A 24143-nucleotide genomic window follows, 5' to 3' on the forward strand; every position below is an offset into this window, starting at 1 on the left:
ATATTCTTGTAGAAAATGACTCTCGTACAGAGTTAATCATAGGTCTTTCTGTCTGATTTGTTTAAAATTACATATCTGGCTCTTTTGACCCATGTGCTTAGAGCCTTTGCCTGTACCATTGCAGGGTTTGATAAGGGATGCAGAAGTCCCATCAGGGGATGAAAGTCAGGAAGATGATGAGGTACATATCATAATGGAGGAGGAGGATGAGAACTGGGAAGAGAAGGAGAACGAAGCTGAGGAAAATATGGAAGAAGGATCTGACCAGCCACCTGAAGGCACTGATATTTTCTTCTTGGATACAAAGGGAAGTAAAAAGGTAGAGTTTATTTATTAACCCAAGTAAGCACGAAGTTTACTCGACTTTACTCCAGTATTAAAGAGATGCTCCCAGGGCATGTAATCACGTGATTCATGCAGAATTTATACAAATTAGCAAACTTGTAAAGTGGTGATGTGTGACAACTCCCACAAATTAGTTTCAAGTCACACATAAAAATGGGGGCCCTTAGTGGTCTAAAGTGCTCACCATTCCGGATCACTGCCGTCTCACCTCTGTCTGTGTGGGTTTGAGCCTCAGGTTTGACTAAAGTGGGTACACAAGAAAGCTTGCTAGTGGCTTCTCATGGGTTGGCAGTTCTTCCTGGAGTTTTCCAGGGTTCTTCCTCTACCAGTTATACTGGCCACCATGTATAGACTATCTTGTGCTGATAAATGGCATTAAACACTACAACTACACATATGAAAATGTAGTCTGCATAGGAAACAGGTGTTCACCCTTAAAGTGCTTGTCTCAACAATAGCTTTTTGAAATATTGTAGAGCTTGTCATGTTTTGTATATTTTTTTCAACTGTTGGCATCTTGGGTTTTTTGGCTTGACATGTATGGTTGTTAAACTAAATTTGATTGGGCCTCATAACAAACATTTGTCATAGTTTTACAAATGCAATTTATATTACAAGCTGATCAGGTGATAAAAGCAATTTATTTTTAAAGTTAGGAAGTATATCAGATTATTAGAGCTGGGAAGGTATTTATGGAGATACCAGTGAGAGATTTTAAACATGAAAATGGTCTTCATTTCAAGTCTGATGTACATACTGGATGGTCAAAAACAGAAGGCATGCCTGTCACTCCTCATTTCAGAGGTATTTCAAAATTTGATGTAGAAAAGGCAGACAAATGAGCCAAATTAAAATACTGACAAGATTAACTCTTTACCTTCTGCTGACGCATATATGCAACCACAAAATTAGCCTTGTAACCCCAGAGATGCATATACAAGCTGCTAATAATACTCTCTCTGTCCCGGTTGGCTCATATATGTTTCCGGCCAGCGGTTGGGAAACCCCAGATACACATATACACATTTCATATTAAAGCTTTGTATTGGATGAAATTACAAACATCCCATTCCTTTTGAAAATATTTAGCGAATGAAAATAGTCCTTACATAAAATGATGAACGTATTCTATTAGTAGTTTTACAACATATAAGCAGAAAACTCTATTGAAAACGAGGTCAATTGTGACATTAAAACAAAATGTCAACATTCATGTATTCTGATGATGATTCTAATGAAAGTTTTGAAAGATTTGAAAGTGATGACATTACAAATGATAATTGATTTTAATCAGATTCAAGATGAAGAATTGGACATTAGTATAAGTCCTGTTTCGACACCTGACATTTCAGATTTATCTGAATCTGAGGATGAAACACGAGACAATCAAATCTGGTTGGAACACGTGAGACTAGTAAAATTGGACAACTTTACAGCAGTTTCAGGGCCAACATTTATTTTAGAAGAAAATGCAAGGGAGATATATTTCTTTTTACGTGCTTCATGCAGTATCATAAAGAATTACCAAATCTGCAATAAAATTGTGGAGACATTGTTGTGTAAAATAATGGTGAGAAAAGCAATCTAATATACATTATAAACACAAACATATATTTTTGTATTATAAATGTGAAAATAAACATTGTTTCCTGTTGAGTATATGTACTTGTTGGTGGAAAAGAGTAACACAAAACATTGGTAAGTGGTTAAAATTTTAGTTTTCATTAATTTACATAGTTTGCATGGCACAAGATTGATATAGAAAATGTAGACCTCTGTTTGGACAAGTATACTATGGCATTAATGGACTTAAAATGTTAATACACCATTTTGAAACAGTAAATCTGGTGTAGTAGTCAGCAGAGTGCTAATTCAAGAAAATTAAACTTTGACGGAGCATATCTTAGTGAAAAATCTTACTTTATAGCAGAATATCCAAAAGTCAATACCTGTGAACTGTGGAAAATTGTACATAACAACCATAAAGAAATGTTTCCCTTCTGGCAAAGCTAGTTATGTATATGCCCTTTCAGACAGCAAACCGAAAGGGGGTTTTCAGAACAGAACAATGTTGATACACAGATAAGGAACAGATTAATGCTTATACAACCAGAGGCAACATCATTTAAAGATTTTGATTTGAATAGGGGTCTTAAGGTGGAGCAGAATGAAAGATAGCAAAGTGTTAAGTAATTATTGAACTATGGCCATTTCCTCCCCCTCATTTTGATTCTAATCCCCGCCCCATGTCAAAATCCTTGGAGCATCTTTTCATCCTCATCTTATCATACTTTTATGCCATGCTCATTACATTTCTTGATTTGTTTTCATTTTGATGCTCTGTGACATAGCAACAGAAGTTAACAGAAGTGGAAGCAAGAGTTACAAAGTTATATGCGGCTTTATTTTCCCACTGCGACCACAGGACTTAAAAAATCTTTTTCCTTGCAAGTAATATGCAGAATGGTGGATCAGAATGCGTATTTATGAGAGTGGAGGATTGTTTGTTGTTTAATGGCATATTAACACTACATATTCGCTAAGTACTTTTGAACAGGACAAGTATAAAGTTGAAGTTCTTTTCATTTACAAGTACAGTGGAAAAAATGTTGACATTTTTCTATGCTTTTTAATGAACTATGAAATTTGTATAATTTCAATCTTACATATGAATTCTTTTTCTTAGGTACTTGATGACAGACACAAGTCTAAAATACATGCCAATATTCCTTCACCAGTTAAGCCAATGTCTCCAAAAAAGAAGAGAGTTGGAGAGGGTGATCAACAACTAGACATGAAAAATGAAGCTAAAAATATTGAGTCACCAAAAGCAAAAAAGAAATGCATCAGTGTTCCTTCACCAGTCAAGTCAGAGTCCCCAAAAAAGAAGAGAGTTGGAGAGGGTCATCAACAACTAGACATGAATAATGAAGCTGAAAATATTGAGTCACCAAAAGCAAAAAAGAAATGCATCAATATTCCTTCACCAGGCAAGTCAAAGTCCCCAAAAAAGAAGAGAGTCGGAGAGGGTGATCAACAACTAGACATGAATAATGAAGCTGAAAATATTGAGTCACCAAAAGCAAAAAAGAAATGCATCAGTGTTCCTTCACCAGTCAAGTCAAAGTCCCCAAAAAAGAAGAGAGTCGGAGAGGGTGATCAACAACTAGACATGAATAATGAAGCTGAAAATATTGAGTCACCAAAAGCTAAAAAGAAGCACATCAATATTCCTTCACCAGTCAAGTCAAAGTCCCCAAAAAAGAAAAGAGTTGATGAGAGTGATCAAGAACTAGTCATGGATAATGAAGCTGGAAAGAAACCAACATCACCAAAAAAGAAAAAGACTGGAAGCAATGATCAACAAATTCTTGATCATGATACTGAGTCAGTATTAGAACCTGAAGCTAAAAAGTACAGTGAGAACACTATTACCATGGTAACTGCTGATACTGATTCTTTTCGTGCCAGAAAGGAAAATATTCTTCTAGTTCCTGATTTAAGTGTCTTCCTTAAATCGGCATTATGTTCCTCAAGCAGATTGCGTCCAAGACATGGGAAAGAGCCATTATGTACCCCAAAAAGAACAAATCAGAAAGATGGTAAAGAGATGCTAGGCACGAGACAAAAAGAGAAAAATGACAAGTCATTCGCAGACGGTGTAATCATTATTTCAGAATCTGAAAGTGAGTCACAGTTAGAAGAAAATGCGGTGAAACCAAATGAGAATGTTAGACAAGATACTGTCAACAGCAAAGGATCAGGAGCTATATCAAATAAAATGTCTCCAAGCAAGACTTTGACACTTATGTCAAAAACCAGTGTATCATGTGATGCAGACACGAGTACAGCTAAGCCAAGGAATAGATCCATTTCACAATCAAAGAACTCAGAGGAACTTCTTGAAAATATGATACCTGCCTCGATGGCTAGGTCAGGTAAAAGGAGAGTGTCAGCATTGTCAGCAGCCTCTACCACAAAACAGTCTCCTTCAGCAACCTGTTTAAGGAGGGGCAATAGAACAGAAGATGAGGAGAAAGAGGAAGAAGACAAGGATGATAAAGGGATTTTAGATCAAAAGCTGGCTACTCCATCATCCATTATCTTACTAAATGAAGGTGAAAGCTCGTTAGATAGTTTTACCCAACTTAAAGAACATGAGACACATGCCAATTCTGTTAAAGACACGGATGTCAACACGTTATCTTTTGACCATTTAAGTTTGCCCATGACTATGAAGGAAGGGCAGACATTAAGTCATATGAGGAGAAGGAGCTTGAGGCATAGGATCCAAGATAAGGATTTGAACAGTGAAAGCATAAACATGAAAAATTTTTCGTTAGAGGGACATTCAGAGAAAACTACACCTGCTTCTTTATCAAAGTCAAGAACAAAGACAACTTCTGAGTCCTCATCCAGTTCCAGAATATCTACTAGATCCATGACCTCCAGGATGGGGAGGGGTGAAAAAAGTCTTGTGAAAAAGGGGATGTATTCATGCTCTATCCAGCCAGATGATGATGATCCTGAAATCGTATTCAGCCATATACCTGCCATACAGAAGGTAAGTACTAAGCATATCAGTGATGTAAAACAGTCACAACAAACACTTGCCTGCCACACAAAGATAACTATGCATTGTATCAGAGAGGAAAATAATCACAACATGCACGCACCTGTCACACAAAAGGTAAGTACAAAGGATACAAAAGTAATAACTAGGCAGTGTATGGCATAGATTCTTGGCACAGTCAGTGCACTGTGTACAAAGTAGCAACTGAGCTGTGTGTGGTATATACCAGGTATAGTCAGTATGCCGTACTAGGTAGTAACTGCTGTTAATAGTATAGTTGCTCGGTCTAATCAGTACACTGTACAGAGTAGTAACTGACTGTGTATGGTATACAATAGATACCTTGTACAGTCAGTAAACTATATGAAGTAGTGACTAGTCTGTAAATGGTATAGATATATGGTTATTGTCAGTACACTGTACAGAGTTGTATCTGGGCTGTGTGTGGTATAGATACTTTGAACCATCAGTACAGTGTACAAAATAGTAGCTGGGCTGTGTATAGTGCAGATACCTCTTATAGTTGGCACACTGTACAAAGTACTAACTGGGCTATGTATAGTAGAGATACCTGCTACAATCAGCAAACTAAGTATAAAGCATTACTGGGCACTGTAAATGATAATTTTGTTAATCAGGGAAAATAAATGATTGTTTTGATGTTTCGGCAAATTGTATTAGGATGTAGTGAGGCTAGGAAGCTGTATTGAGACCTGTTAGGAGGATCTAGTGGGGCTAGAAAGCTGAACTGGGACCCAGTAGGAAGTTTTTGCAAGGCTAGCAAGCTGTATCAGGGTCCATTAGGAAGGTGTTGCTGGGCCAGCAAGCTTTATTAGGGACCATTAGGAAAGTGTTGTGGGAGCTAGGAAACTGCACTGGAGCCCATTGGGATTTTGTGGCTGGGCTAGGAAGCTGTATTGGGGCCTGTATGTTTTGCTGGGCTAAGAATTTGTATTGGAGCCCATTGGGAAGGTATTGTTGGGGTTAGGACACTGCATTGGGGCCCATTAGGAAGGTTTCAAAGAGCTAGAAAGCTGTATTGGGGCTCATTGGGCAAGTGTTGCACGGTTGGAAAGCTGTTGTGGTGCCCACTAGAAAGATGTTGCAGGTCTAGGAAGCTGGATTGGCAACCTTCGAGTTGGCATGAGGCTGCAACAAGACTGATGCAGTTTATTAGCCTACAGAGAGCATGGCCCTTCTTAATTAGGAAGGTATAACAGAGCTAGCATGTTCTATAAACAAAAGTTGTCTCATGTCACATGGATGGAAACAGTATGTTCAAAACTACAGCAAGAACTTGTTTGTATTCAGTATGGGAAAATGATCAAAAGAAACTTAAATACACCGTTATTTGTAGAAATAAGTTGACAAGCCAGCTTAACACAATTGATGTATTGTCATGTTCATAAATGTTCTAGGAATATTTTCACATTTCTTGATGATAAGGTGACCAACAAGTTGAACTCTCTTACTCAGGTCAGTACTTGTATAATTCTTGATAAGGCGATCATCTTTTTGAACTCTTAACTTGTACAAGTCACTACTTGTACTTGTTCATTTCTGGATGATAAGAAGACAGCTTTATGAAAGTCAGTATTTATATATTTCTGGATGATAAGAATACAGCCTTACTAAAGTCAATACTTGTACATCTATGGATGATAAGATGGCATTACTAAAGTCTACTTGTACATTTCTGGATGATAAGAATACAGTCTTACTAAAGTCAGTACTTGTACATTTCTGGATGATAAGAATAGTCTTACTAAAGTAAGTTATGGATGACAAGATGACCTACTAGTTGAAATCTTCAACTTTAGCTAAAGTCACTATTTATACATTTTGTTCATGATAAGAACACCAACTAGTTCAGCTCTCTTAGTACTGATACCTTTATTTATTGATAATAAAACTACCAACAGGACCAACTCAAACTTGTACGTAAGTTATTACGTGTACATTTTTCTTGATGATAAAAAGACCAGCTTAGTAAAGTCAGTACTTTAACAATTATTGATTATAAGAAGACCAAGGGTTCAGCCTTCTAACTTTCACTAAAGTCATAATTTTTTCATTTTCTTTTATGATACAGAGGTTTCAGAAATGTGTAATTACATGTATTTGGATGCCATTTTTTTATAATGGGAAGCAGTTAATCCCTCAGGCGGGAGTCCTCCTTACACATGTAATAGGTGGGCAGCAAAATTCAAAGACTTGCCAGTCCTGCTTCAGCCATCTGCTTAGTGGGAAAATGTGTTGATCAGTTAGCTGTGCTGATATTTACAATGACAGAATTCAGTTGCTGAAAGACATGTTGCCATTATAAGAGTACATCAAAAGAACATGATGCAATAGCTGGGCGGCGAGTTAAAAAAACTTTGACTGGCAATAGGGTGGGAAAATGTAATAATATTTACAGTGACAGAATTCAATGGCAGACAGACCCCCTGATGTACATGTTGCCATTATAAGAGTACATCAAAAGAACATGATGCAGTAGCTGGGCGGCGAGTTAAAAAACTTTGACTGGCATTAGGGTGGGAAAATGTAATAATATTTACAGTGACAGAATTCAGTGGCAGACAGACCCCTGATGTACATGTTGCCATTATAAGAGTACATCAAAAGAACTTGATGCAATAGCTGTGCAGCAAGTTCAAAGGCTTTGACTGGCAGCTGGGTAGGCAAATGTACTGATATCTACAGTGATTGAATTCAGAGGCAGAAAGACCCAGAGATGTACATGTATAAGAGTACATCAAATAAACAACTTTAGATTTCATTATTGTGTTCATTTCTGAGTGTAGCAGAATAAGCAGTGCACATTACCTCGGAATCAAGACATGTTGAGACTTAAACAAAATGCCATTCGCAAATTTGGATAAGTATTTTAGGGTTAATTGGCAAACTGATGAAAATTCTAATGAGATTCAAAAGAGTAGTAAAGTTGCTAGAACTGCTAGTTTGGATGGGAAAGTAGCTAAGTGTAAGAAAGTGTGTGATGCCTAGCTTATTGTTTGGAATAAGACATTCTTTGGATTGACAAAATTCAGTGTCACTGATGGACAAACAAGAGCTATATCGGTGTTATAAAGAATGTAGAAATTAAACTCACTGGCAACCAATAGTTCTAGTTTGCATAGTTTTTGGGAGGGGACTGCAACATTTGCTGGTGGGACTCCTATTTTTACCAAAATGGGAATCCTGGACTCCTAGTTTTAAAATCCTAGCGAGACCTACTGGGATACAACTACCAACTTACTAATGTCAATACTTGTACCTTTTTATATTATACAACCAACTTACTAATGTCAATACTAGTACCTTTTTATATTATACGACCAACTTACTAATGTCAATACTAGTACCTTTTTATATTATACAACCAACTTACTAATGTCAGTACATGTACCTTTTTATATTATACAACCAACTTACTAATGTCAATACTAGTACCTTTTTATATTATACAACCAACTTACTAACGTCAGTACATGTACCTTTTTATATTATACAACCAACTTACTAATGTCAATACTTGCACTTTTTTATATTATACAACCAACTTACTAATGTCAATACTTGTACCTTTTTATATTATACAACCAACTTACTAATGTCAATACTAGTACCTTTTTATATTATACAACCAACTTACTAATGTCAGTACATGTACCTTTTTATATTATACAACCAACTTACTAATGTCAATACTTGTACCTTTTCTTTATGATACAACAACCAACTTAATAAAAAGTCCTATGTATACAGAACTCTTATAAAACATTGCATATTGGTATATTTCAGAGATGCATATTTTTATATTTCAGACATGGCAGAATGTTACAGCTTTGGTCCCTGGTTACTCATTAAATATTTAAAATCTCTGTTTCAGAATCAGACTCATGGCAAAGATTTCAAGAAATCACCTTCAAAAGAAAAGTCACCCAAACAAGGTAATTTTGCACTGGAATACAGTCAGAGTTTCTTTGAGCAATATAGCAAGATTATCTTGTACAGTGTTCATACATGTACTTAGAATACTTTCACATTTCTTGATTATAAGGTGACTAATCAGTTAAACTCTATTACTCGGGTCAGTACTTGTATAGTTCTTGATAAGACGATCATTTGGTTGAACTCTTCACTTGTTCATTTCTGGATGATAAGAAGACAGCCTTACTAAAGTCAGTACTTGTACATTTCTGGATGATAAGAATACAGCCTTACTTAAGTCAGTACTTGTACATTTCTGGATGATAAGAATACAGTCTTACTAAAGTCAGTACTTGTACATTTCTGGATGATAAGAATACAGTCTTACTAAAGTCAGTACTTGTACATTTCTGGATGATAAGAATACAGTCTTACTAAAGTCAGTACTTGTACATTTCTGGATGATAAGAATACAGTCTTACTAAAGTCAGTACTTGTACATTTCTGGATGATAAGAATACAGTCTTACTAAAGTCAGTACTTGTACATTTCTGGATGATAAGAATACAGTCTTACTAAAGTCAGTACTTGTACATTTCTGGATGATAAGAATACAGCCTTACTAAAGTCAGTACTTGCACATTTCTGGATGATAAGAATACAGCCTTATTAAAGTCAGTACATGTACATTTCTGGATGATGAGAATACAGCCTTACTAAAGTCAGTACATGTACATTTCTGGATGATAAGAATACAGCCTTACTAAAGTCAGTACTTGTACATTTCTGGATGATAAGAATACAGTCTTACTAAAGGCAGTACTTGTACATTTCTAGATGATAAGAATACAGTCTTGCTAAAGTTAGAACTTGTACATATCTAGATGATAAGAATAGCCTTACTAAAGTCAGTATTTGTACATTTCTAGATGATAAGAATAACCTTACTAAAGTCAGTACTTGTACATTTCTAGATGATAAGAATAGTCTTACTAAAATCAGTACTTGTACATTTCTAGATGATAAGAATAGTCTTACTAAAATTAGTACTTGTTTTTTAGATGATAAGAACAGTCTTACTAAAGTCAGTACTTGTACTTATGTAGATGATAAGAATAGTCTTACTAAAGTCAGTACTTGTACATTTCTAGATGATAAGAATAGTCTTACAAAAGTCAGTACTTGTACATTTCTAGATGATAAGAATAGTCTTACTAAAATTAGTACTTGTTTTTTAGATGATAAGAACAGTCTTACTAAAGTCAGTACTTGTACTTATGTAGATGATAAGAATAGTCTTACTAAAGTCAGTACTTGTACATTTCTAGATGATAAGAATAGTCTTACAAAAGTCAGTACTTGTACATTTCTAGATGATAAGAATAGTCTTACTAAAGTCAGTACTTGTACATATCTAGATGATAAGAATAGTCTTACTAAAGTCAGTACTTGTACATTTCTAGATGATAAGAATAGTCTTACAAAAGTCAGTACTTGTACATTTCTAGATGATAAGAATAAAGTCAGTACTTGTACATATCTAGATGATAAGAATAGTCTTACTAAAGTCAGTACTTATACATTTCTAGATAACAAGAATACAGTCTTACTAAAGTCCATTATGGATGACAAGATGACCAACTAGTTGAAATCTTCAGATTTAGTTAAAGCTCATAATTATATATTTTATTTATTGATAATAAAACTACCAACAGGACCAACTCAAACTTTTATGTAAGTTATTACTTGTACATTTTTCTTGATGATAAAAAGAACAGCTTAGTAAAGTCAGTACTTTAACAATTCTTGATTGTAAGAAAACCAAGGGTTCAACCTTCTAACTTTCACTAAAGTCATTACTTTTGCATTTTCTTTAATGATACAACAACCAACTTACTAATGTCAATACTTGTACCTTTTCTTTGTGATACAACAACCAACTTAATAAAAAGTCCTATATATACAGAACTCTTACAAAACATTGCATAATGTATATTTCAGAGATGCCTTTTTTTATATTTCAGAGATGGCAGTATGTTACAGCTTTGGTCCCTGGATACTCATTAAATATTTAAAATCTCTGTTTCAGAATCAGACTTGTGACAAAGATTTCAAGAAATCACTTCAAGAGAGAAGTCACCCAAACAAGGTAATTTTCACTGGAATACAGTGTGTCTTTGAACAATATAGCAAGATTTATCTTGTACAGTGTAAGAAGATCTACTAATCAAACTGAAAGTAAACAAATAGTTGGAATACAAAGGTTAGAATGTAAGAGGATGAGTTTGCTGTTGTTGAAAATTAATTGTTGTTGTTGTTGTTGTTCTAGGGTTTAACGCCATTTTTCAGCACAAGATAGGCCATATATGGCGGCCAGTATAACTGGTGGAGGAAGAACCCTGGAAAACCCAGGAAAGAACCACCGACCCACGAGAAGCTACTGGCAGGCTTTCCCACGTACCCACGCTAGCCGAGCCTTGGACTCGAACATACGCAGACAGAGGTGAGATGGCAGTGATCCGGAACGGTGAGCGCTTTAGACCACTCGGCCACTCGGGGCCCCTTGAAAATTAATGGGAATGATCTAATGCAGTTTTAGTTATGGGTCAGTCTTTTGTAAATGTTGTAGACAGAAGCAGTTTTAAAGCCTGTAGTTTCCCATGGGTTGGTGGTTCTTCCCGGGGTCTTTTTGGGTGTCCTCCAGCTGATATACTGGATGCCATATATAGTCTAGCATATGCTGATAAATGGCATTTAACCCTACAAAACCAAACCAGCAGGTTGCTTTTCTATGACTCGCTATGAATGGTACATAATGATGATTTAATGTAGCTGTTCAAAGCATAAGGCCCATATTGATAAATTTGACAAATTTTATTTTCATCTAATTATAATACACACTAAAGTGTAGTAGCTCCATTTAAATTCTCTCTTTACTTTGATTTTCCAAAAGCATCTAATAAGAATGAAATTTATGTCTTAAATCTGTTGGTGCATTATGGGAAAATAAGGATTTCGTGATCTACTGTTTTATTTGTAATTTTTGTGTGGATCAGCATTCAATCTAAACGGTTAGAGCATTATGAGATGGAAGGTCATCCTGTTTGTCTTATGGTGAACAGTATAGATTCTGTTGAAGCCTTATTGGATGCAAGATCTTCAGTGTCTACACTGTTTTAGTTATAGTTTATGTAAAATATAATCTGTTACAACATTTTGGATGGAACAACTTTGCAGTCAACAGTCTTCTGAAGGACGCACCATTGCATGAATGCCCCTAAAATTTAATGAATCTCTTCCCCCACCGCAAAAATGAGTGAGTGTGTGAAAATCACACAGTTGATTTGCCATTAGCATAACAAAACCTGTAACATTGATTCATATTAATAAAGATCAGTCTGATTATGTAAATGCTTGACTTCGAGATCAATGTAAATGCTTGACTTCAAGATCAATGTAAATGCTTGACTTCAGGATTAGTGTAAATGCTTGACTTCAAGATCAGTATAAATGCTTGACTTCAAGATCATTGTAAATGCTTGACTTCAAGATTAGTGTAAATGCTTGACTTCAAGATCAGTATAAATGCTTGACTTCAAGATCAATGTAAATGCTTGACTTCAAGATCAGTGTAAATGCTTTACTTCAAGATCAATGTAAATGCTTGACTTCAAGATTAGTGTAAATGCTTGACTTCAAGATCAGTGTAAATGCTTGACTTCAAGATCAATGTAAATGCTTGACTTCAAGATCAGTGTATAGATATTATGATCATTTTAACAACAGCAATTGGCAAGATTGTGCTGTGGTGGACAAGCAGTTTTTGATGATACTGTCTGATGTTATGTACCTGTACAATATTGTACCATTCTCATGACATAACTGCCACCATGCTAATATTGATGATACTCGGCTGGGAATTTTAACCTTATTTATTAAGAGAGATTTATCACAAATATTTGCTGAAATATACTGTAAAGGGTCTGTTCATAGATACTGTTACCACATAAAACTTGTACCCTAAAAAGTTTAAAATATCTTGTTTGTTTTAGTTATGTTTTATAGGGAACACCTTTGGCCTTAATCTGCTAGAGCATTATGAGATTAAAGGTCTTCAGGACTTCCAATTCTTTTCATAGTCATGCTCAACAAGACCTCTCCCATAGTCCCAAGAGATTTTCGTCAAATAAATTTTGGTGAAAACAGTTTTCCTTGTAATGCCAGAAGCGTTTCAAAAATTTGGAATCGTGTTTTGATGAGATGAGGTGATCTAGTGCATATTTGTAATGATTAGATGACATCCTGTTTAATATCAACTTAGACCATCTCATTCACTGATTGAGACACAACAGAGTGATGTTCAACAATGGTCATTGATAGCCTCTAAGACTGACAGTAGAATTTTGGTTTTAATAACTGTAGAAAATATGTCCAGATGAATTTTGAGATATATAGAAACTTTTCTGTTGTTTCACTTCTTCATAGTGTGACCAAACCGCCTTCTATCATTAACAATGATCCATATAAAATGTTACCAGACCTTTGTAGGTTGAGATCTTACAGTGCTGTGTCCGATTAAATGATACCATGCTGTTTGGAGTTAAATACATGTTTTACAGGGATAAATATGGTATGTTGTAGATTTGTAACAATTCATAGATTTTATCGCCATATTCCTACTGCTTTTGAATGCATTGATCTAAGTCTGTAATTTCTGATATATCACAGTGAAATATAACAGAACTGAGATAATGTATTGATCCAATTCATAAGATATTGAGTATTACGATGCCAAAAAAATATGAAACAGAAATTACCAAACAAAAGAATGATAGAACTCTATGTTCAGACAGCTAGAGAACATCCCTACAATGTGGCCATAATAATTTATCTGTTTTTTCGGGCTTCAGAGACCTTCTCATTTGTTGACCATTTTATTATATAAGCACATCTGCACCTAATATAGGCTTTTATTATAAAAATTGATCACTTTGATCAATAATTGACTCCTCATTCATTTAAATTTGTCTTATTATATTTTATAAACAGTGAACACTTCTTACAGCAGCGACTTCTTAACTTAGTTTTGTCATCTAAGAAGTTTGTAGCAAAATTGATTAAACCAAATTCTAAATGTAGACATGAAATTTTTAATAGCATATTTGTATCCATATATAAACTGATTATTGTTACACCTTTTTTTAAATACTTTTTGTGCTTTTACCCTTTTGACTAATCTGATTGAAATCAGATTTCCACTGTCTTTGTTAAAGATCTGACAACAGCCATTTGTGGTCATGTTCTGGTGACCTTTGAATTAGCCAGTGAAAATGCAGCTTTAAAAAGTCTGAAAGTGAATAAAATCGTTTGAACACATTGATGTGCATCAGCCACACTGCTCAGTCTTCCAAAAACAAAGATATATGACTTCATCTGATTGGCTGATAAAATTAGTAGTTGTGATAATAACATAGATCACAATAACATGACCCCAAAATGGTAACTGTCAGATCTTTACCAAGGACAGTGGAGATCTGATTTTAGTCAGATTGCCCTTTTGACTAAAACTTTGTTAGCAAAAATAAGCAAACTACTTGAGGTAGACAAACGAAATTTGTTAGGTAAATTTCTGTTTATATGTAGATGACCTGAATAGACTTTCAAGCCATATGATTTTTTTATTCTTTTTAAAATCTGGACTTTGACAATTTTGACAAAAAAACTTGTTTACACAATTATTGAAAAAAATCACTTGAGAGAAATGAAATTTGGTGGGTGTATTTTAATTCATATGTAGATAAGGTCTTTAGGCTATAGTACAATTTTTCAATTTTACATAATCTGTATCTCTTTTGGGCTGGGACTTTTTTTTAGATAAAAGTATTGTTCGCACAATGAAGCAAAAACCATTTGAGGTTGGCTATTGTGGTATACATATGTTTGTATACATATGTACATGACCTAGATATCGTTTTATGCCATTACAGCAGGTTTTTTAAATCAGCGTTTTAGTAACTAGTGTTGTACTTTTCAAACAAATCGAATTTGCATCTGACTTAGGTGAGGAATCATAACATTTCTTTTTCATTGCTTGTATACAAATATACATAAGCTAATAAGCTAGTTATTTTATCCCATTACACAGCAGGTTTTTTGTTCATTTTTAAATTGAGTTTTTTGTAATTGGTGTTGTATTGTGTAAACAAATCCAGTTTGCATCTGACTTTGCTGAGGAATTGTAAAATTTCTTTTTCTGTTCTTCAGGTTACTCACTCAGGAAAAAATAGGAAGATCAGAATTGGCAGAGCAGAGCAGTGTAATTGCCACACAAACATTATCATTTTCTTTTATCCTCACAAAAAAGAAATCCCAGTAACTTGCATATGGGAAGTTCCAAGCAGTGCATGTATCATTGTGCAGGTGTTTATGTGAATCTTTATCCATCGAGACAGAACAGTTATCAGGTTTTCATCTCTTTCAAGTGGACAGTAATCACACATTTATTGACTGAGCATATGTTCCAGTTAAGCAGTGCTGACATTTTTGATGTTCATTTGACCATACAAATTTAATTTGTTTCAAGTAGACAGTAGTTAAACATTGATGAAGCATGAGTCAACATGTTCTAGTTATGCAGCATTTGACTTTGATATTCAAACTTTGATATTCATTTGACACATCTGTGTTCATCTCTTTCAAGTGGACAGTAATTTGACAGTGAGTAACTAAGCATGTGTTCATGTTTTATTTAAGCAGTTCTCTGACTTTGATGTTCATCTGACCCTTTAGGTGTTAATTTGTTCCAGGTAGACAGCAATCAGACATTGATGAAGGTTAAGTAATGCTTGACTTTGTTATTCATTTGACACATCAGGTGTTCATGTTTCATGTGGACAGTAATCACACATTGACCAAGCATGTGTTCATATGTTCCATTTAAGCAGTACTCTGACTTTGATGTTCATTTGACCCACAGGGTGTTAATTTGTTCCAGGTAATCATGTACATGCATGTTCATGTGACCTGCTAAGTATCCTTGGTAACAAATGTTTAGCAGCTATGAATCAATTTGTGTAAGATTATATTTTATGGATGTTTATTACATGTGTCAAATGCCTCAGTTGCAGGTACATGTCAAATAGGTTCACAATGCTCAGCTTCACTCCACATTATACTCAGTTCATATTTAAAGTCATAGATCACACACCTGATGTAAATTAAAGGATTTTAGATTCTTATTTTTAGCTTACCTGGCCATAAGACCAAGTGAGCTTTTGGCATGGTCTTGCATAAGTTGTTTGGTGTATGTCATCCATCCACATTGCTGTTTTCAACTTCTCAAAAAAAAAAATGCTGTCCTTATTAAAACTGAACTTGGTAGTTTGAATTAGATTTTGTAGAAATGTTTATTACGGAATGCACGTTCAAATTTTTGGTCTGCATTACTTCCATGTTAGTGAAGTCATGTCTTTTGCAACCAGATCAAAACTATTTTCTCTACTTTATTTTGTAGAACAGCTGAGCCAATTTTGATAAATTTTTGGTAGGTGTGTTTCTTAGAACTTTGATGTAACTTAAGGTATTCTCTTTCAAACATTTGTTCCAGATGGTTCTTTTAATAAAAATGTTGCTTCCAAGGCAGCAAAGAAAAAGAGTGGAAAACCTATTTTTGACTTACTAGAACAGCAGAACCAGTTTGGTTCAAACATGGTAGGAGTGTTACACATAACTCCATCCAAATAATGTCCATTGTAGATTCATCGCATTGATGTGGCTTTCAAAGTAATGTTGTGGCCTAATAGCAAATAGTTGTAAATGCTATAAATGATGCTTCTCTTCCATCAGTTATGTCAAAAGCAACCACACATGGGAAAAGGCACAACTGGTTATTGTACAGAGGTGACTGTTGTACACAGGTTCACCATATAAACTGATTTTTTTAACAAATACCATTTTCAGATATCATCATTATCATCATCATTATTATTATTATTATTATTACATTATCATGAATGCTTTGTATGTACTGTACAACAGAATCATAATTACCTGTATATGTTGTTCTTTCCCAGATTTATGTTCACACAAGATTACTGCATTCTATTCACTTTTTATCCATCCTGGAAATTAAATGATTGCCAATTTTAAAATATACACCAATTTAAGTTCATACTGTATAAACAGTACAATAGAACCTGTCTTGAAAGACTGCCTCTTTTGCCAAAATAGTATGGTCTCTCAAGACAGGTGGTGTCTCATAACAGGTCACAATGCAATATAATCAATAAATTTGTGCATTGAGAATGTGGTCTCTCAAGACAGGTGGTCTCACATAGCAGTGGTCTTTCAAGACCGGTTTTACTGTATCTGACCAAAATCAAAAGACTGCTTTTTTGAGAAGCCTTTGATGATTAGAAAATCAAAATAATTTGTGTATGGCTATTCATCCATGACCCATCAACTGAAACTTCTGCTTTTCACAGAAACGTTTTGAAAGTTGAATGGCCCCGAACCTAATGAAAAGGGATGAAAATCTTATCAGAGATGAACAATTTTTTCGTCAGGGATAGCAATAATTCTTAGACAGATAGATAAAGATGTCAAACTATACTTGTTACACTGGCACAGAAGGTGACTTATAACACATTTACTTTTACCACTGTGCAGCAGACTAATTGCTTTGAAACTTTGACACTGTTTCCTAATGATAAAAATGCCTCATTTACGAAATTCACATGTTGACACATTCAAGTTACACTGACAACAGGACTGGGGTTACAAGTACACTTGCAATAAGAAATGTTTGCACATTGATTCACAGGATATTCCTTTATCTGAACAATTCTTCCTCATGAAGCAAAATATTCAGTTTGCAAAGACTGAACAGTCAGTGTAGATATATCCTAGGGGCCACTTGAGAAAGGGGAAACTATTGTTTGGTTAGGAAATATATGAGCACTGACCACCAAAGGCCCACAACTGTTACATGCAGGACATTTATACACCAGCAGAATTCAAATAACCATTGTGTACAGGTGACTGCAAAATAACGGTGACCATTAGGACAGATTTGAATGTGTTATATATATATATATATATATATATATATATATATATATATATATATATATATATATGGGAGATTTACACATATTCTTACAGCCAACTTGCCCCAGGCAAGCTGACTGGAAAATTGAAATGGTTTCAAAATAGCTAGATATTATTTATTTTTTAAAGAGAAAGAGATTAATATTTAATTTTAATAATTTTTCTGTAAAACAGGTTCATTAGAGCTAAAAACTGTAGAGTTTCCTTTTCTTTCCTAAATAAGATAGCACTATCATTTCATCAAATTCATCAAGAATAATTAAAGGTAGATGCTTTGTATTGATTAATTTATACTCACAACTGAAAGATTTGTGAACACCGATTTATCAGTGTTGTTCACAATTATCATTTAGTTATCTTTAATGACCAACATGCATCTAAATAATTGACAAGCTGACTTCTTAAATTGAGAATACTTTTTTTATCCATTTAATTGTGTGCCAAGTAGTAGTTACATATCAGTCTCCTGTTAATTGCCACATAAACAGCAGATCATAAACAACACATGTCGGTGTTGCATTTTCAGTTCAATGATCATGCTTTGAATGAAATCCTGGTGGTTAATGATGACTACCTTTTATTCTCAAGTACACCTGTCAGTGAAATCTCACAAGTCATATTATTAACAATTAACGCCTTACTCTCCTAACAGTGCCGACTTGCATCAAAACAATCTTTAATCTCAGCTAGCTAACATGTGAATCGAGTGGCCGAGTGGTCTAAAGCGCTCTCCATTATGGATCACTGCCATCTCACCTCTGTCTGCACCGTTTCGAGTCTCAGATTCAGCTAATGTGGGTATGTGAGAAAGCTTGCCAGTAGCTTCTCGTGGGTTGGTGGTTCTTTCCGGGGTTTTCCCGGGTTCCTCCTCCACCATTAGTACTGGCCACCATGTATAGCCTATCATGTGCTGAACAATGGCATTAAACCCCACAACAACAGCTAGCTAACAAATTGCCCAAGGCAGTTAGGGACCAGAATGTTGGTTGATCCCAGATACATACAGATGTTACAATTAAAATATAGCTGATGCATTAGAATATCAATATTTATTCCTTATTTGTCAAAACTGACTTCATCTTGTAAATATTCACATTATCATGCCTGTGGGCGAAAATGCGAGTGAACTTGTCATTGACTTTAAGGTGAAAATATGCATCTTGGCATTACAACAAAACACAAACACTCCCCAATTCTATTTCATGGAATTGACCATGGGCATCTTACTGGGAAACATGAGCTTACTCAGCCTAATTTGGGCAAGTTGATACATAAATCCATAAGTGTGTGTAAAATATGTGTATGTGTGTGTGTGTGTGTGTGTGTGTGTATATATATATATATATATATATATATATATATATATATATATATATATGTGTGTGTGTGTGTGTGTGTGTGTATATATATATATATATATATATATATATATATATATATAGATTGATTGATTGATTGAAGGGCTTTCTATGCATAACTACTATACCATATTAGATTAAATTATTAGATTAATATATAAGTACTAGCACAAAAAAATTCTTCACACATTTAAACGATGCCAATGTACTATCTAGTTCAGCTGTACCCTCCATATAGGCTGAGCACATTTAACCTTCAGCCTGTGGGCTCGTTCTGTCCCACTGCCTGGTTTTATCTGGCTACATTTATACCATATGGATACATTTAAAAATAGCTATCCAGCCTGTGCCTCTGGAGGGAGTTGCCAAGGTCTGATAATAAGCAGAGGTATATAGAAATCTTTATCTGTATCCATCCTTCCATCTGGTACACTACTTCCATCTGCAAACACAACTACTCCCACTATTTTTGATGGATTGCTGCAAAAATTATCATCACTTGAATATGCTTGTGTTGAAAAATTGCTTTGCATCTGCAAATTTTATCATTAGAATTAATTCTCTTTTTATCTTGTTGCAGTAAATGTTACATTCTTGTTAGCGCAACTTAGTCCTGAAGTTTTTATAAGAATTGCCATAAAACTTAGAAAATAATATTATCATGACCTGACGATGGATGCATCAACACATCACTTTGATTCTATCAACAATTTTTTTTGTTAATACCATTTAATTAGTGCACAATTAGTGCAACTAAACCCCCAGTTTGTTTATGAATTGCCATGAAACTTGGTAAATATGTTAGTCATTACTTTACTCTGCAATTTTTGTTATGCATTATTAGAGTTATTGCCATTTTTGTCATGAAGCTTAATGCTGTATATGACCAAATCTTGTTAGTGCAACTAATCCTGCAAATTTTGATGGTTTGCCATGAAACTTGGTGAATATCAAGTTCATCACCAAAGATGCAGAACTACAGATTATTGCAGCTTTTGTTAGACTTGTTGCCCTTTATGTCTTGCAGCTTAAAGATAAATTTATTACTGCTACAATTATAACAGCTTTTGACTGACTGTCATTAATCAAGGTAAATATTATATTCATCGCCAGAAAATAAGTACATCTGCAAATAAGCTTCCTGCCACAAGTTTTGCTTGAGCCATTATCGTTTTGTCGTTTTTATTTTGTAGCTTAATGCAGCATCTGACACAGCCTCGTCAGTATAGACTAGTTCTGTAGTTTTTCTATAATTTTTTGGATTTGTGTTAAACTTCATAGATATTATGGTAATCTAACGATGCATATATTGAAAAATATTTGTTTACAAGATTTTTGTAAGAGTTATTGTCCATTGTTTATGTTGTAAGAGTTATTGCACATTGTGAGGTATAGCAAGATGGAGTATATGACAGAATTTTGTAAATGCAACTACTCATGAAAATTTTAGAGGATTACAGAGAAACTTAGTACATCTTTCATCATCATCATCAAGTATGCATGCTGACAAATTGTTCTCACACTATTTTAAGAAGAGTTATGCATTTTTTATGTTTGTTACTGTTGACTCATCTCCATCATTGGCTGATGTGTGGGGGTATATATATACAAGTAAATTACTAACCATTCAAAGTTTTGAACATTTGTAAAATATAGCAACTTTTTCACTGCATAAAGATGAGAAGAAAAAAATTATAATTATTTAGCATTAAACTTTTATTACATGTAATTATTTTTGGCCAACATCATGACAGGATTTTTTAGATGTTACAGTACCACATGTATAAAAGTTGTTTTGTTAGAATGTTTATGTTAAAAGCTTGATGAGTGTGTATGTTGATTGATGTATCTGCCTGTAGACAATACAACAGTAATAGATAGATTTTGTTGTTGTTTTACCATTGTCACATTGACCGCTCCGGTGGCCTAGTGGTTAGAGCGTCCGCCTGGAAAGCGGGAGGTCGTAGGTTTGAACCCCGGCTGAGTCATACCAAAGACTTACAAAAATGGTACTAACAGCAGCCTCGCTGGGCGCTCAGCATTAAGATGTTAGTGTTAGGACTGGTCGGCCTGGTGTCAGGATAATGTGACTGGGTGGGTCTTGATGCTACATGTCTGCAGTATGATGCCCCAGTACTAGACATCACAATAAACTGCCACTGCAGACATCATAGCAATATGACTAAAAAATTGTTTAAGCTACGTTAAAAATTTCAAATCACACACACACCATTGTCACATTTAAGTTAACTTTTATCTCTCACATGCCCAACAGATATAGCTGTAAAACCCATCTGACACACATACCCTACAGCTATATCGTAAAAACCATCCAACCCTCTGATAAAAATTTTTTTTCCTCCTTACAGACATATTTCTCCTCCATCTCTCTCTCTTTCTTTCTCTCTCTCTCTCTCTCTCTCTCTCTCTCTCTCTTGGTATCTAAGGTTGATAGAGTAGGTAACTAAGTCATAGAAAAAAACTGATATAAACTTCTTTTTTTTTTTAAATTAAATTTCTTACTTTTGAAGATAAAGCAGATAAAAATATGTAAAGTGTATATTAAACATTTTCAGGAAACAAGTATCTAAAGGGTATACAAAGGGAACCAAAATTTGTTTGTATGAGTCGTTATGTTAAGCAATCTTTAATAATCCAGTAGAATTACCAAGTTTTGGTGCATGATAAACTTTCAAGCGGCAGGCAACTTGGTGACATTAGCTTGTAGGGCATTTAAATCAGAGCCCGGAGATAAATTTATTTGCTCGTAAAACTTGGTGAACTTATTATACTAACACCCTGCATCGACTGTGCATAATGTAATCATCCGTTGCTTAAGAATTTCTTCGTGCCACTCTGAAGGTCATATTTATGATCCGATATTCAAGATTTATGACAATTTCGATATTGTACAGTATTCACGCAAATTATTGAGAAGATCTTGTATCTGATTGGCTGTACTTGCTACCAATTGAAAACCCAAGTTTATGATCCAGTATTAATCAAACTTCTAACATAGTTTTTTTTTACATTAAAAAGTTGATCTTGAATCCGATTGACTGAGTTTGTTACCAGTCTATAAAAAGTTGATCTTGGATCTGATTGACTGAGCTTGTTACCAGTCTATAAAAAGTTGATATTGGATCTGATTGACTGAGCTTGTTACCAGTCTATAAAAAGTTGATATTGGATCCGATTGACTGAGCTTGTTACCAGTCTGTTGACTAGGTTACTTATCTAATTTTCATCTAACTGGGTAAATATGTTTAGATCACCAAGATATAAAATGGATACACTTATGAGTGAAAACCCAAGTATATTAAAGAGGTGATCCGCAGCCGATTGGCTGATCTTGTCAACCACTTTAGACTATTTCTAATACGATTTTTAAAAATTAGATATGGTAAATAGACTAATATCATCAAAATAGCCAATGGGGCTTAGTATAACCAAGATCTCATTATATGGATGATGTGATATTGCATCTGATTGGCTGGGGCATTCACCACTAGAGACCTTGTTATACAGTACTTTGTCAACTTTGGTAAAAGGGTGGCCGAGTGTTCAAATACACTTACCGTTCCGGATCACTGCCATCTCACCTCAGTCTGCGTGGGTTCGAGTCTTAGGCTCTGCTAAGGTGGGTGCGTGAGAAAACTTGCCAGTAGCTTCTCGTGGGTCGGCGGTTCTATCCGGGTTTTTTTTTTCTCCAGGGTTCTTCCTCCACCAGTTATACTGGCCGCCATGTATAGCCTATCTTGTGCTGAAAATGGCATTAAACCCTAAAGGTGGCGCTCTACAGATTCGTATTTTGCATAGGGTTAGGATTTTAAAGAAAAAGAATTTCCCCGGCTTTCCTCACTGGTCATACTGGTTATTTAAAAAAGACCTTGTATATCTTAGGTATAATGCAAAGAACCTTTAATTCCCTTTATTTGGGTGTATGATTGATGGGTGTACTATGGGTTATAGAGTATACAGCTTGGCCTTACTTCAGATGTGGACCATTCAAAAAAGTGCTAGCTCTACTTGGTCATTTTCACTTCCTGAACTTCAGAGGTAAATTGTATAAAAAAAGAGCCGATAACTTATTTTACATTTTATATATTTGGTAATTCATTCATTGCACTTTCAGCAGCTGGTATTGTCTAGTCTGGCAAAATTCATTTTCCCAATTTTAATAGCTGCTATGTATAGTGTACTTTAGACTAATTCAGGCTGATTTTTTAACACAAGGGAGCAGACATTTTAGTTAGCAGTGTGCTTAAATCATGTAAAATTTTCAAAAGTACAATATCCAAAAATATCATCCACATTACATTAATGTAGCATAGAGGTATGCCAACATTCTCTCCATTGTGCATGTTTTAAATGCGAACTATTTCACCTTACATACGTCACTCTCTCAAAAGTACATATTATCTGGTGAGCGCCCCCACAACAACCTTGGTAAATATGCTTTTCTCATTCAGGTTCCAAATGATTGTGATTATGAGAGAGATCCACGCATATTAATTACATAAAGTTGCATCTGATTGGCTGTGCTTTTCAGAATTGCAAGACTCAAACAGTTTTACTTCTAATTAGATTTGGATCAAAGTTGATAAATAGTTTAGTATCATCAAGATGTCGAATTAGTTTGACCATCTCCATGAGCAAGATTAATCCATGCATCTGGCTGGTTGAGCTTGTTACCTTTCTACATTTCAATTTTTTTTATCATGTAATATGGATACGCAGTAACGGCCTTAACAAACACGGTGGCCCGATTTGGATCATTTTGGCAAAGCCTCTGTGAGAACGGCATTTGAAAATAAACTTTT

General features: G+C 34.8%; 1 protein-coding gene across 1 annotated transcript in view; it reads left to right on the top strand.

The window, feature by feature from the left end:
• The window catches only part of LOC149776793 (uncharacterized), a 59616-nt gene extending 44360 nt beyond the window's left edge, over positions 1-15256 (top strand). Inside the window, exons 13-17 of the mRNA XM_089941483.1 lie at positions 125-319; positions 3032-4909; positions 8814-8874; positions 10944-11003; positions 15119-15256. Of these exons, the coding sequence (XP_089797609.1) occupies positions 125-319; positions 3032-4909; positions 8814-8874; positions 10944-10957 (2148 nt within the window). The 3' untranslated portion in view covers positions 10958-11003; positions 15119-15256. The remainder of the gene's footprint in view (positions 1-124; positions 320-3031; positions 4910-8813; positions 8875-10943; positions 11004-15118) is intronic.
• Positions 15257-24143: the final 8887 nt, after the last annotated feature.

Source organism: Sinohyriopsis cumingii, chromosome 18 (assembly GCF_028554795.1).
Source record: "Sinohyriopsis cumingii isolate HCF-2022 chromosome 18, ASM2855479v2, whole genome shotgun sequence".
Classification (NCBI taxonomy): domain Eukaryota; kingdom Metazoa; phylum Mollusca; class Bivalvia; order Unionida; family Unionidae; genus Sinohyriopsis; species Sinohyriopsis cumingii.